Source organism: Octodon degus, unplaced genomic scaffold (assembly GCF_000260255.1).
Source record: "Octodon degus isolate 3935 unplaced genomic scaffold, OctDeg1.0 scaffold00113, whole genome shotgun sequence".
In the NCBI taxonomy this organism is placed as follows: domain Eukaryota; kingdom Metazoa; phylum Chordata; class Mammalia; order Rodentia; family Octodontidae; genus Octodon; species Octodon degus.
Genome location: NW_004524689.1, coordinates 180,090 through 194,298, shown reverse-complemented (window position 1 = coordinate 194,298; position 14,209 = coordinate 180,090). Strand labels below are relative to the sequence as shown.

Sequence of the window (14,209 nt, the reverse complement as noted above, 5' to 3'; positions counted from 1 at the left end):
GTGTGGAGACAGTTTATGAGGAGGCTGTGGGTTCAGCAGTCCTCCCCCAAAAGAAGGGTTGACCTGGCCTCCACTGAAGTGGATGAGTTCGTAGAAACAGTGCAGGAAGTCCACCACAGAGGCTGTACTTCCCAGCTTTCTCTTCTGCAGGCTGGAGAACAAGAGCGAGCCTGCTCAGTTCCTCCAGGCCCTCCTCACCTACCTTCCAGGCTGGTGTCCATACCCATTTGGGGATTCTTTTTTTTTTTTTTTTTTTTTTTCTGGTACTTGGGATTGAACTCAGGACTCTGTGGTTGCCAGGCAGGCACTTATTCTACTGAGCTATCTCCCTGGCCCAGGACTCTTTCACCAATAGCAGTGAGTACCCCCCCCCCGTGCCAGACACCACTGACAGGGTCAGCAGTACTTGGGGAGGCTCTGTTGCCCCTGGAGCTCAGACCAGGGAGGAAAGGCCTGCTGGGAGGGTAGCTGAGCAGAGCTTTCCCTCTGCTGAGGAAAGTGAGGCCCATGCAGAGCTGACCACTAGTCACTATTCTCTAGGTGGAATTTGGTGTGACCTTGGCTGGTACCAGCCTGGGCTGGGCCTTGCCCTAGGAAGGAGTCCCTCGAGTAGCTGGAGGCCCCTCAAATGCCATCTATTTGCAGCCTGGGTCCTGACACTGGCGTGGGTCACATGTGAGCAGAGGGACTGGGTATTTTTGGCAGTGGGGGTGGAGCTTCCAGGGCCAGCCCAGCAGCATGCCGCTCTGGGGCAGGCACTCAGATGCCCTGCTCCACTGCCCTGCTGGCTGCCGAGACTCAGGTAGGACATGGACAGCTTCTTTTTGGCCTAGGGTCCCAGTGGCTAGCAGGCCACCACACAGGCCTCTCCGAGGCAGAGAGGAGTGTGTGGGTCAGGGGATAGGAAGCCATGGTGCTCTGGCCTGTGGACATCTCCAGCTCAGGACTGTCCAAGCTAGAGTGACCTCCCACCCTGTAGGTCTAGCAGTAGCTGACTGAGGTGGATGAATAGCCTCCATGGGAAAAAGCTGGAAACCCTCTCCAGCTTAGTTCACATGGGTTCCGTGAGCTGGGGCAGAATGGGCCTTGGGCAGCCAGACAGCACTGTGGTGGGGATGAAGAACTTAGGGATAGCCTGAGGGGGTTGCTGGGGTTCAGGGGCTGATCTCTGCTCCACAACCTTAGGCCCAAGACCTGCCTTCTGAACCCTGAGCTGATTCCAGTCAGCTCCAGTGTGACCTTGGTAAGCTCAGAGAACTATCCCAGCCAAGGCTAGTGGAAGGTCATCACCCTGAAGGCTGGCCACTAGCTGGCCACTGTAGCCAGCTGTCTCCTAGGGCACCCCAGGACAGATGGCTGACCATCACCTGAGGAACTGGCCTCTGGAGGGTTGTCCTTGATACAGACCACTCAGAGGGAAGTGGAGAAAGGGAGCTTGACCCACCTGACAGGAAATCTCAGAGATGTGAAGGAATGACATTCCTAGGAATGAAAAAGCATGACAAACGTCATGCGAAGATGTGTACTTCACTAATATAAAGTGCAATTTGGCTTTAAGACTGTAACAATGTATATTGTAAAGTTGACATTTGGAAATAGGAAAAGTGGGAATTGGGATTTTCTAACTCAGAAGGACTTAAACTTGAAAGAAGCACAGCCTGTCCTCTGGGATTCTGCTCTGCTTTCTTCCAGGGTGGAGATGAATAGCCGGGGGTGGGGTGTCCCCCATGTGTGCAGGCTTGCGGCATTGTGTGCAGGTTGGTGCCTGGATCCTGGACACTTGAAGATCCCGTCTGGCACCAAGTCCTGTCACTATTCCAGCACCTCTGCTGACCTGTGATGGACAACTTCCAGTACAGCGTCCAGCTCAGTGACCAAGACTGGGCTGAGTTCTCGGCAACTGCTGATGAGTGTGGCCTCTTGCAGGCTGGCCTGGCTTCTGGGGACGAGCTCTTTTCCAGTGACATTGACCAAGGGGACAGCAGTGGCAGCAGCCCACCTGGGCGCCCACCCCTTCTCACTGTGCAGCTGGCTCCTGGGGGAAACAGCTGGCAGGCTTGTGAAGAGAACAGTGTGGCCACCTGGCAGCGGGTCAGTAGGTCTCAGTGTGAGCCTGTCCTGGCTCTGGGGGCCAGTAAGCAGGCAGCTGGCACGTCCACACCATCTGAAGCTCTGCCTTCCCTCAACTCAAGCCCAGCCCCTCTTGATCAGCGCTGCTCATTTCCAGAGTCAGTAGATTCCAGTGACACGATGCAGAGGCTTCTGCAGGGCCCTTCTCCCAGCCCCCCTGGTGAGCACCCCCAGAGTTCTGAATGCCCTGGCCACAGTGTCATCTCTCAAAAGCCCCCGGACAATCCTGGAACCCCTCTGCGGAGCCCTGGCCGCAAGAAGAGGCGTAGTATGGGGACCAAGGGGGGCGGACACTTGGAGGCCTCAGGGCCTGCTCTGGTTCCACCAGGCTCTCCCAAACTCCTTGAGGCCAGGCCTGAGGAAGGCCATGGCCTGGATGGGTCCAGAGGGGAGGGGCTTGGGGCTGGCACAGCAAAGACAATGGTAGGAGCCCAGCAGAACAAGTCTCAGCCAGACTCTGCCCAAGCTTTCTCTACACCTCTTCCTGTAACTGAGCCAGGTGCAGATCAGTTCAGAATGACCCCCAGAGCTGAGCTACACAGAGCTTCTGCACATGTCCAGGGAGCTCATTCAGATGCTTCCATGGCCAAGCCAGATGAAGCCTTGTCTACGCCCATCTCCAAGCCACAGCCTGATATGTCTGTGTCCATACCCGTCTATAAGCCTCAACCCTGTGTGGCCCTGTCTACACCCACCTCCACATCTACACTGCACGTGGACCTACCTACTACAGGGTCAGTGGTCAAGCCAAAGATGGATTCACCTCTGCCTGTCTCCATGGATGTGACAAGCAAGGCTCTGCCCCACTCTGCTTCCAAGACTGAGTCTGATGGGGTGACATCTACACCTGTTCCTGGAGCTGAGGCTGCTGTGCCGTCCTGGGCCCCTGTTCTCCAAACTGGGGCTGGTATGATACAGACACAGATGGCCGTGCCTCCAACCAGGCCTCAAGAGAAACCTGGAGGAGCTCCTGGACTTGCTTCAGGGGTGCCTTCCCCAGGCCCCATCCCAACCCCCAAGAAGAAGAAAGTCCGATTCTCCATGGCTGTGCCCAGATCTAAGCAACCAGGATTAAGAGAGGCTACAGGCCCACCCTCATTAGCCTCAGACACTGGAACAGCAGTGGGGGGCCGTGAGGGGTCTGCAGCCTGGGATGCAGTGGTGGTTGGGCCCCGACACCCTCAGCCTCGAATCTTGAAGCACTTGCCGCCCCCTGCTCCCTCTGCTTCTGCAGGGTCTAGATCTGGGAGCTGCTTTGAGGTGACCCTCCCCGAGGCCTATGAGTTCTTTTTCTGTGATACCATTGAAGAGGAGGAGGAGGAGGAGGGGGAGCAAAGGGGCAAGGAGGAGGGTGCCGAGCAGGAGGCAATAGCCAGCCAGGCCACGGGGAATGTCCAGTGGCCAGACATCTGTGAATTCTTCTTCCGGGACTGCCACACCCAGAGGTTGGGGCACCAGGGGAACTGCTCACTGGCCTCACCCCCAGGAGCTGACCCTGTACCAGCTGTGCCCCCTGGAGATCCAGTGCCCTTCTCCATCCCTGAGGCCTATGAACACTTTCTTGGGGAGGACAGGTTTGGGGGCCTGCTGCCTCCCACTGCCCTTCTCCAGCTACAGAACTCAAAGCCCCCCAGGAACATGGGGACAAGGACCCCTCCTGAGCCTGGCCCAGCTGTAGCAGAGGAACTGAGCCTGGCAGTCAGGCAGGCAGGTATGTGCACCCACGTTCATGGCCGACCCAGGCTCTGAGAACACTGTCCAGGGAACTAGGTCAGGAAGGGTGTGGGGAGTGCAGAGGTCCTAGGTACCCCGCCAGGGGGGGCCCTCAGATACCTACTGGGAGGGAAAGGCGAGCTCCAGTTTTCTCAGGGTACAGCTCACATGTAGTAGTAGCCCAAGCCAGGCCCAGACACTGAGCAGATACCTGATTTCCCCTCTGGGAGCTCTGGTGCAAACCAGGAAATGGCAGCACCCCAAACCATCCTGATTCAAGTCTGACACATACCACCAAGGGCCTCTGGGGAGACATCACAAGGAAGATGTGACTCAGCTATGTCACAGGACAGACATCCAGGGCAGATGTGCCCAGGCAGGCATTTCTAGGCAGGTGCGTTTAAGGCAGCTATGTCCTAGAATACATGCTCAGGACAGATGTGTCCCAAGGCAGATGTGTTCCAGGGCAAATGTGTTTAGGACAATATGTCAGGCAGGCATGTCTCAGGACAAATGTGTTTCACAGTGAACAGCTGAGTTAAAGGTGAACTTCTTTTCCCTAGGAGAGCTCCGGCATCCCCTCACCTCATTTACCTTCAGTCAGAATGACATGTGCTTGGTGTTTGTAGCCCTTGCTACATGGGCTGTAAGAACCTCAGATCTGCAAACCCCGGATGCTTGGAAAACAGGTTTGAGGGGCATGGGGACAGAGGTAACTGGTGCCTAAAAGTCAGATCAAGGGCCACAGTACCTAGCCTCACCTGCAGGGCCAATAGGGGTGGGGTACGTGGGGAAGCATGGGTTTCTTCCAAACTCTACTCCTCTCATTGTTGGCCTACCTCCAGCCCACTGCCCTTGCCTGCTGGCTCATCTTGCCTTTGAGGACTAGGTCAGTCATGTGAACCAGAGCTGGTGACTAGCTGGAGATGGCACCCAGGAGAACTTGTGCTTCCTTTGCAGTCTTACTGGCTAACATTGGCACCATCTCTGCCATCCGCTACTTCCGCCGGCAGGCGAGGCGAGGGCGCAGCCCCAGCTCCAGCCCCAGCCGTAGCCCCAGCTCCAGCTCCTAGGACCAGGCCTGGTCTAGGAAGACTCAAGATAAGAAGATGAATAGAGACATTCAGGATGAGCTGCTGCTTTCCTCGACCTAGGACCCCAGACTTCTACAGCATGCAGGAGGGAGCCAGTGTCCTTGGTGCTGGCTCCCTTGGACTCCATGTGAGGGTCCATCCAGGGGCCACGGTCAAGGCCACTACCCATACCTGAGGGGAAAGGAGATTTGTAATTCTGTGTGGGTAGGGGCTGAGCAGGGAGCTAGTTAATAGGGTAGCAGGTTAGCAAATAAAACGTAGGGCACCCAGTGAAATTTGGATTTTAGACATGTACGATGTGAGACATTCTTGTACTAAGAAATTTCTTGTTAAAAAAATTCCGTGTTGTTTATCTGAACTCTAACTAGGTATCCTCTGTTTCATCTGGTCATGGAGGTAAATGGGGTGTACTGCAGGAAAGGACCCTGGAATTAGGAGTGTTAGAGAGCAGCAAGTCCCATGTGATCTGGTAGGGCTGGGATGGGGAAAGGTTGCATCAAAGGTGGCAGGAGGGGTTTTCCAGGGATTGCGCCTTTTGCACAACAGCCTAGCTTGGAAAGAGCCTTACAGGGCCCTCTGAACTCCAAGCCTTGAGGTTTATAGCCAAGGGGTTAGGGTGTCAGCTGGAGTCAATAAGCAAATACCTAGAAGATACCTCTGAGGCAGCTCCTGCAGTCCCTACAGGGTAGGGCAGTGGGCAGGGTCTGGTTCCTCTGAGAAGCCCTAGTCAAGGGTATAGACAGAAAATGGGCTCAGGTGGAAGGACTGAGCTCTTGGTATGGTCCCAGGAGTCAGAGACGGATGAAGAGGTGGGTGAAGGACCCAAGCAGAAAGAGCAGTAAGTGGACGCAGCAGGCAGCACACAGGATCCCCAGGACAGTAGGAATCCCTAGCTGCTCAACAGAGAACACAGACACACAGAATCAATAAAATCTCTCCTTTCTTGTTTATGGCATCAGTGTCGTGTCTCTGACCAGTCCTTCCCTGCACATCCAGCAACGCAGGACTCTCCCACCATCCTTGCTACGTACTCATACCTCTGCATGTGACAGCTTATACCTTGCTGACCCCCGACCCTTGTGCCTTCTGACCTCACATACTCTGACCCTATCAGGCTGTCTCAGCCCTCTGCCCTTCACACCCATACTATCCCCACTCCAGGCATCTCTCTCTTATCAGGGCCTCTCATCCATTTCTTCTTGGATTCAGAGCTGTAGGGACATTCCTGTGACTTTCCAGGACCTCTCTGCTGTCCTTCCCTGAGCTGTGGTCAGCCATACTGACCAGCGTGTCCCTAGGGATGAGGTATCTTCTCCTGGCTATTCCAGACCAGAGTGGGGTGACTCTGCCCTCAGGGTTCTGGAGGTACAATTGGCCTGCTGGGGGTAGACCCTGACTATGGAGCTGATGTGGGGCAACCAGGTGCTGGGACCACTGCAGATCCCCTGGCAGGGCTGGCACTGGCAGGTTATGGTTCTGAGAGACAGCCCTGCCAGGGAGCCATCAGATCCACTGGATGAACCCCGCCTCTGGCTCAGGCCTTCTGAGCTGGGGCCACTTCTGGTTGGAGGAAGATGAAGTCTTGTTCCAGATGGAGGACTCGCCATCTGGGGGGAGGGTGGAGGGGGAGTGCAGAGAGGTGTTGGCCTGCAGGAAGCAACTCCCTGTTGCTTATCCTAGAAGCAGGCAGGACCCTCACTCACCTGAGAGAGGAGGCAGAGGGTTGGATGAACCTTCCTTGGTAGGGGAGACCTGGGAAATACAAACCACAAGTCACAACTGGGGTGAACAGCGAATCAAATCTGTCAGTCTGCTTTGCCCCTGGGTCTGCATTCTCCTAAATGTCTTTTTTGTTTGGAACCAAGGATTGAACTCAGGCCCTTGTGCTTGCCAGGCAAATGTTTACTCTACTGAGCTATCTCTCCGGCCCTGGGTCTGCATTCTCTCCTGCTGCCCTAGCTCTGTCTTGCAGACCTCTGTTCCTGTCCCTGGTCTCTGCCTGTCCCCTGTACTCTCGTTTCTCTCCCGCTCCTTCAGACTCCTAGGAAACCTACACTCATGCTGCACCCCTTGCTCCCAGAAACTGGAGCCTCTTGATTGCAGTTTGGGGGTTGAAACTCACAATTTGAGGGGAGTCTGAGGGCCGTGGCCTCTGGCCCTTGATGGAGCCTCGGTGCCTCTGAGAAGCTCGCGACTGTAAGGCTCCCTTCTTGGAAAGCAAATGGGGATCTGGAGGGCCAGAGGGACTGGAGAGTCTGGAGGTGGGGCCAGACACAGGCTCAGACGTAGTGGCTGAGGGGAGGGGGCTTGAAGGCTCGGGTCCAGGTGAGCTCTGCATTGCACTAAGGAACTGTCAGGAAGGTTGGGTAACATGAGGCCCTGGACCAGGCCCAGTGTAGAGCTCGGGCCCTGGCCAAGAAACCCCTTGGTCTCTAATCAGTCTGAAGAGGCTCCAGGCCTTTGGCACACACAGTCCTATGGCCCAGCAAAGGACTGACCTCATCCAAGCCCTGGACATCTGTGATCTTTGGGTGGGAGGCAGCAGGTGGCGTGTAAGGGTCGGCATAGAGCGGGGAGTGTGGAGTCTCCAGAGAGTGCTCTGGGGCTTCTGGTCTACCTTCCAGCCTTAGCCTATCCAACTGCAGGGAAGAGAAGAGACAGGTTTCTCAAGGCAGAAGAAGCTGGAGTCTCCTGTTCCCTAAGTAGAGGCCTGTGGGGGCTTCAGGACCACCTAAACTAGTGACGGTGAACCTTTTTAGAACTTGCAATAATACAGATGGCCCGCTGTGGTATGTGTGCATAGATTCACCACTGCTGGCCTAGATTAAGAGACAGAGTCAAAGAGGTACAGGAAATGGAGAGAGCCTGACGAGAGCCTACCTGGGTCAGATCCAGGCGCAGGTGCAGCGGTGCTGATGGGCCGGGGGCTTCCCTTTGGGCCTTGTTCCTGGATAACCGACTGCTGCCACCACGTCTCAGCTCTGTCCTTCTTTGACCGACACTGGCACAGTCAGGGTGGGCCTGATCCTGTGGTGACCAAGAAACTTCCAGAGAATTCCCTGCCTTCCCCTTTCTCCAAGGCTATACAGAGTTCCCGCTAGGATGAGACCCCTCTTTGAGGATCGAAGGTCCAGGCTCAGGATAGGGAACAATGGGACCTAGGCTCTAGCACACACAACTCTCCTCTGCCACTCCAGGTACTCACAGGTATAGGCCAGGCAGGACAGTGCACAGTGGGCCTCATGGAAGACTCAGGGAAGAAGTGGCTGGTGCAGGAGGAGGATGGTGCTGTGCACCCCGAGTCCCAGCTGGTCCGTCCATCCAAGGAGAGTGAACCTCGGCCACCACCCACAACCTGGGCAGCCAGAGATGAGTGGCAGACTGACCCCTCTCCTTGACCCAGCCTCGGTTCCAAGGGCCTGAGCTATGAGGCCCTCAGATTTTTACCTGTGTGGGCTCCTGAAGCCCTGGGTGGCTTTCAAGGTTGGACAGCAAAGGCACCCCATCCTTGCGGGAAACAGTCTGAAGGCAAAGCAGCCAATGGCTATAGTCTTCATAGCTGGCACATACTACACGAATGGTGTTGATGAGGCGGCCTGGCACACATGTGAAATGTGAGACAGGGGCCTGGCAGAATGGGGTGCAACCCACAGAGCCCTAGTAAAGTGCAAGGGCATCCACTAGGCTCATGCCCTCTTCCCATGGCCTAGCAGGTAAGGAGGCAGGGCCCTGAGCACCTTCAATTAGGAAGGAACGAATCTGCTTCTCCTCCTCTTCCAGGTTGATGTGGATGGCACTGAGTGGTAGCTCCCCCTGTGAGTGCAAAAGTGAGGACAACCCCATCATGGGCAATACCAGCTCCAGCCTGGTTCTGTCCCTCCGTCTTGCCCTCTGGAGCTGTACTGGGCACTCACATACCCTAGGGGAGGTCAGTCAGTTCCCTGTCTCTCCTGGGGACAGCCTTACCTGGTCTCTGGGTGGCCTGCACAAGATCATGCCAGATGCAGGAGGACACTTGCAGAGATTGGCCTCTGGCAGGGAAGCCCCTGTATGTGCTTTTTAGTGGCTATAACAGCACATCAGGGACACCCTTGGCTCAGTGAGCACAGATGATCATGAATGTGCATGCACATGCCCCTCAGGCACAGAAGAGCTGCTCACAGGCACAGGGTACAGGCAACCAGGAGGGACTCCCAGAGTGGCTACAACCACACCACGCATCCAGTATGATGATCTCCTTGGTGGCTGAGGACCCTCTAGAATGAGACGCTTGCTAGGGGCAAGGACTGCTCCTTCATTTCAAAGCTGAGACCAGACTGACCAGAGCAGTGGGGATGGATGGGTGGGGCCGTTACTCTGTCACAACAGGCCCGAAATACAGGTTCCTCCTGAGCTGCTGCCCCACCCCCACACAGACTACCTCCCCAGGGCCACCTGAGATGGGGGAGGGCCCACCTGAGAGCTGAGCCCATCTGGCTCCTCAGAGAAGATGGCCAGGGATGCCGAGTACAGAACCAGGAGCCGGTCCCACTGCTCCTGTGAGGGTCAGGGGACAGAGTGGGCTGGGGTACCCAGGCCTGGCCCTAACCCCCACTTTCTCACACCAACCTGGGAGGGCAGGTGCTGCAGCTTGACCCTTGAGGCACAGATGGCGCCGCCTAGGGTCTCTCGCCCTGATGTCCTTGGCAGCCGGCTCAGACAGTGCTGCAGAGTCCAGGGGAGCTCATCTCCAGGGGAGCCCTGGGGAACAGGAGGTAAGGGAAGGCAGGGAGGGCCAGGGTGGTGGAGGGGTCTGCAGGTTCTTGGCACCAACCTGTAGGAGTGTTATGTGGCAGTGCTGCAGTCCCCTCACTAGGGCCATCTGCTTCTCCAGGTGGTAGAGCCAGCTGCTGAGCTCAGCTTCAGTGGGGCAGAGAACCAGGAGGGGCGCAGGCAGTGGGCCTGGGACAGAGGAGAGAGCAGACGAGGGTGAGGGGTGAGTCCAAGGAAACCAACAAGGAGGCCACACTCAGACCTGGGTCCTGGTTAGAGAAGCACCAGCCACACACCTGTGATCTGGAAGGCATGCTCTCTGTACCCCTCAAGTGGGCAGATGCTCAGGTCTGACAGTGGTAACAGCCCCTGCCAAAGCACAGGATAGGAAAGGCTCTGGAGGGAGTCCCAGGGACACGACTACCCCTCCTTTTGTTGATTACTCCACCACCAAACACACACACCTGGAATGTGAGTCCTTCGGCGCCATGGGCCTGGAAGTATAGGTGGGAGGGGAACAGCTCCAGGAAACAGTCACTGACATCCTGTAGAGAGAGGGGCTGCCAGTATGGGAGTCTGGGGAGCAGCCTGTACTGGCAGGAAGCCAATCCCCTCAGGTTGTCCCCATCTGGCCTGGCTCCTTGGCCGCACCTGGCTGTGCTGGAACTGCAGCTGGACCTTGGCATAGTGCACAACCTTGCCCAGGTTCTTCACAGGCACCCGCCGTCGCCCTTTCTTGAAGACACTCAGGAATGGCTGCTCTGGGCCTTCTGGCCGGCCTTCAAGGCCTGGGACATCCTAGAGGAGTAGGGCTCAGGGGAGGGACCAACAGGGCCAGCAGCCTCAGTCAGCAGACACACAGCCAGCACACAGGCCTGGTCTCTCCATGCAGGGCCACAAGATACACACATCAAGGAACACAGAGGGGACCAGGGAGATAGCTCAGTAGAATAAGTGCTTCCCTGGAAAGCACAGGGTCCTGAGTTCAACCCCTGGTACCAAAAAAAAAGAGCACACAGAGACATGGACCCTAGCACACCCACAGCCTCTTTCATGAAAACAACATGGGCACATGCAGCTCCCCCATGTCAGAGCTGCCTGCTCCTAGACTCAGTGGAGACCACCCGTAGCTTCCTCATTTCCTGTGCTGTGTGGTCTTCATTTAGCTCCTACCTTCCTCAGATCTAGAGAAGCCTGGGGAGCCTGGGTGGAATAATGCTCAGTATGTGGTTCTACAGCAGACAAAACAAACAGGAGTTAGAAAAACAGAGGCCCTGACTCTTAACCTTTGCCAGTTTCTTGGGGGTAGTATTCCCATCACTGTGAGCCACCAACAGGATGTCTGTGAACTTGGGTATAGAAAAGCCAGCTTAGCCAGCTCTCCGAACCTGTGCCAGCCACTACCCTGTGACACTCTGAGACCCTGAGACCACACCAGCCGTGTGGCATAGCCACTTGTTCTAGTCCACCACTACATGTGCCTTCATCCCACTCACAGCAAAAGCAAAGGTCCTGCCATGCCTTGGTGGTTCTCGAAGACATCTGTCATCCACTTGTCCCCCCTCTCACCTCTGAGTCAGGGACAAGCTTGTCTTGGGACCTTTGCTCTTGTTGTTCCTTCTGCTAGGACCCTGTGACGTTCACTCTACTCCACTCCTCAGGAACTTGCCCAGATCTCTTAAGCACAGTTTCATTTGCTGTCTCTCTCACTTGTCTTGACTGTCTCTTCTGAGAGAATGGGAACAAGGTTTCTGTATTTTGTCTCCTGCTGTGTCCCCACAGGCTAGGACAGGGTGTAGGATGTGCTGGGAATGGTGGGTAATGTATGTCTGCTCATAAGAGGGAGATAGAGTCACCATCCACACACTTTATCCTGTGCTGGTGCAGAATCCTCTGTAAATGGGAGGTTGGGGATCAGACTAAGAGTCAGTAGATGGATGCTGATGGGATGGACAAGGGTGAGTTGGGTAGGGTCACATTGCCTTTGGTGGATGCAATGTGACCTACATGGGCTGCTGTGTTCTGGCCAACTTGAGCTGCCTCTTGGGCAAACCCAGGAATGTGAAGACACACAGCTCCTCGTCCTCCCAGCCTCTGGGTGGGGCCTCCTGCATGTACACCCAGTGTGGGAACTGACTCCAGGATGGCAGCTGTGAAAAATAGGCCATGAATCAGGAAGGGTTATGCAGTCAGTCCTGGAGCCCAGGCTCAGCCCTGAGACCCTGGTTTGGAACTGTGGCAAGGGCAGTCCTTACACAATCCACTACAGAACTCAGGTGCAGGGCCCAGAACAGCTCTACACCTGGCCAGAGTACTTTTCCTGATTGCCAACCCAGGCTGGGTCTTGTCCCCTCTCCAGCTACTGTGTCCGATTTCTGAGCGAAAGAGGACCACTAGGGCCACCATGCCTCCCTGGGACTCCCCAAGGGTCCTACTGCATGAATTGGGCCTTGGGTAGGATCTGAGATGTGGCTGTGTGGAGGGATCCAACTGGGTCAGGCCGGCCACCCTCTTCCACCCACTTCTCTGAGGCAGCATGATTTATAAGGTTGGCACTTGCCTGTGGGGCGCCCTGGTACCTCAGTGATAGTACAAGGATCCCATCCTGGTGGGAGCAGTGGGCTCTAGAAGCCCATGCCAGCTGGCCTTAGGACTGCAGGGTGAGAACTCTACCTGAGCCCTTAGCCCAGAGTCACCTATGCTTTTCCCCAGCAGTTCCTGGTGCCTGGGACACAACAGAGCCCAACCACCCTGGCATGTATGGGTCCTCAGGAGAGGGTTACAGTGGGCAAGCGGCTTGTCAGACCTCCTAGCGCAATGCCGGAATGTTGGGGAAAGGGATGGGTCTCTCCCCTAGCTTGCCCTCAGTCTTAGGGTGAGGGCTGGAGGTGGACAGGGTGTGGGACTTCTCCCTTGCCATGTGTGACATGGTGGTGGGCACTGTAGAGAGTTGGTGTGGTCTGATGCTGACAGCAGCTGCCCACAGGGTACTCCAGGGAGAAACCAAGGCCTAGAGCAGGTAACAAACAGCCTAGCTTACTGCTCACAGAAGCTCCTCATTCTCTCACATGAGAAGACTACGACCCAGGTATGCCTGGAGCCGGCCAGGTTCTGGCAGGGGCAGGTAGGCGGCCCGGGAGTGAGCCAGGAGACTGGGAGGCCCCGCCCGGCTGCCTGTGGAGCTACTTGTAACTGACTCAGTGCCTCTCAGTTTCGTTCTCGCCCAGACTTTCGGTGGATAAGGTTCTGGGGTGGGGCAGTGTCCACTTCCTCACTTTGGATCTGAGTTCTCCCGGTGGCCCAAGAAGATATGATGCACACACTGCCACACAGTCAACATGAGAGCCAGAGCCACTCAGACCCTAACACACACACAGACACCAGTTCCAGAGGGACACGCCCCTCCGCTCACCGTCCCAGGGATGTAGCAGAAGATCCTGTCAGCCGCTGTGTCTCCCTCTGGGCCAGCCTCCACACCAAACAAGCCAGCCAGCTTCCTCGTGTTGTCTTCTCTGGAGACAAGGGAAAGGGGCTCATGGCGCAGCCCTGGAGGCAGGCTAAGGAGACTTCTGATGGCTGAGGCCTCGCCTCTCACCTGTTTGCCTTCAGCGAGGGCTTTCTGGAGAAGGAGGCCCGCAGCCTCCTGGGGGCCTGAGGGACACACTGGCTGTTTCCCATGGGTGGCTGTAGCTGGCCTGGGCTGAGCTGGTTGACTATTCTGGATCTCACAGGAGGCTCTTGTGGGCCTCCCCAATAGGCGGGGCTGTGGATGTCCTGCCCCTAATGAAGGGGTGGGTGGGGAAGAACCTTCCTGGGAGGGATTGGCCTAACTGGAGCCCAGCCTTCTATGGATGGCCCCTTTCGACACAGGTGCTAGCAGGCCTTGAGGCAAGAGGGAGAGGACGTTTCCTTTCAGGACCACAGCCCACACCTCAGCCTCAGGTCTGGATGGCAGCAGCCCCCTGGGCCCAGTCCGTGATCTTGTTGCCTACCTATGTTCAGGCCAGGGGTACCTGGGCATTGGAGCTTAGTGAATCCAGGAAGCCCTCCCCCCTTGTTGTCTACTCCCTAACCTGAGCACACATCCTGTTTCCATAATTCCATTTCTTCCCTGAGTCACCAGTGCAGGAGGGTGTGTGTCCCAGGACATGGGGAAGAAGCTACAACCTTCTGCCAGCTCCTTTTGCCTGGGGTTAGTCCTTGTCCAACGATAAAGTCAGGGTCCCTAAGGCTTCACCAAATATAGAAAGGTGCCTCCCAGGTGCCAAAGACAGTGCTGGTGAGGGAGGCAGCTGGTGAGGCAGTCTCCCACTTGCACCCCCACCTCCAGAGGCTGACAGGAGCCTCTGAGGACCAGGATGTTAGCCAACCTTCGCTGGTCACAGGGACACCACAGCCCTTGCCTCACCTGGGTGTAAGTGTACCCTTCTAACAATAATTCAGCATCTCGGCCCACAGGCCTTCACTGTGGGCTGAAAGGACCCTAGGCTACGTTGCAGTCTCACAAGTCAGGGGATAAG

The 14,209-nt window shown here is 56.3% G+C and overlaps 2 protein-coding genes across 5 annotated transcripts; one reads left to right on the top strand and one right to left on the bottom strand.

Annotated features, from left to right (window-relative positions):
• The first annotated feature begins 717 nt into the window (after nt 1-717).
• Perm1 (PPARGC1 and ESRR induced regulator, muscle 1) lies at nt 718-5,885 on the top strand. 4 transcript variants are annotated; one of them, XM_023699452.1, is made up of 5 exons: nt 720-802; nt 1,186-1,243; nt 1,738-3,841; nt 4,407-4,532; nt 4,804-5,885. In XM_023699452.1, exons 3-5 carry the CDS (start codon nt 1,840-1,842, stop codon nt 4,914-4,916), a joined length of 2,241 nt encoding a protein of 746 aa, XP_023555220.1. In that variant the 5' UTR covers nt 720-802; nt 1,186-1,243; nt 1,738-1,839; the 3' UTR covers nt 4,917-5,885. The 4 variants fall into 4 exon arrangements, with proteins under 4 accessions (XP_004639725.1, XP_023555217.1, XP_023555220.1 ...); XM_023699451.1 differs by having other exon boundaries at nt 721-802; nt 1,693-3,841; XM_004639668.2 differs by lacking the exon at nt 1,186-1,243 and having other exon boundaries at nt 718-802.
• Nucleotides 5,886-5,987: 102 nt separating this feature from the next.
• On the bottom strand, nt 5,988-14,168 carry Plekhn1 (pleckstrin homology domain containing N1). Its single transcript, XM_004639577.2, has 16 exons — nt 13,285-14,168; nt 13,102-13,201; nt 10,341-10,487; nt 10,154-10,234; nt 9,986-10,058; nt 9,751-9,878; nt 9,546-9,677; nt 9,393-9,473; nt 8,675-8,750; nt 8,385-8,533; nt 8,143-8,292; nt 7,818-7,964; nt 7,436-7,576; nt 7,060-7,287; nt 6,641-6,689; nt 5,988-6,544 (listed from the first exon to the last, which is right to left on the bottom strand). Exons 1-16 carry the CDS (start codon nt 13,365-13,367, stop codon nt 6,441-6,443), a joined length of 1,869 nt encoding a protein of 622 aa, XP_004639634.1. The 5' UTR covers nt 13,368-14,168; the 3' UTR covers nt 5,988-6,440.
• Nucleotides 14,169-14,209: the final 41 nt, after the last annotated feature.

What these genes read in the sequence shown, in the direction of transcription:
- Perm1 (XM_004639668.2), top strand. Translation starts at nt 1,840, where the DNA reads ATGGACAACTTCCAGTACAGCGTCCAGCTCAGTGACCAAGACTGGGCT. An exon ending in CCTGGCAGTCAGGCAGGCAG is followed by an intron (nt 3,842 to 4,406) that starts GTATGTGCACCC and finishes TCTTTTCCCTAG; the next exon opens with GAGAGCTCCGGCATCCCCTC. An exon ending in CCCGGATGCTTGGAAAACAG is followed by an intron (nt 4,533 to 4,803) that starts GTTTGAGGGGCA and finishes CTTCCTTTGCAG; the next exon opens with TCTTACTGGCTAACATTGGC.
- Plekhn1 (XM_004639577.2), bottom strand. Translation starts at nt 13,367, where the DNA reads ATGGGAAACAGCCAGTGTGTCCCTCAGGCCCCCAGGAGGCTGCGGGCC. An exon ending in GGCTTCAGGAGCCCACACAG is followed by an intron (nt 8,293 to 8,384) that starts GTAAAAATCTGA and finishes CTGGCTGCCCAG; the next exon opens with GTTGTGGGTGGTGGCCGAGG. An exon ending in TGCGCCTGGATCTGACCCAG is followed by an intron (nt 7,577 to 7,817) that starts GTAGGCTCTCGT and finishes TCTTCCCTGCAG; the next exon opens with TTGGATAGGCTAAGGCTGGA.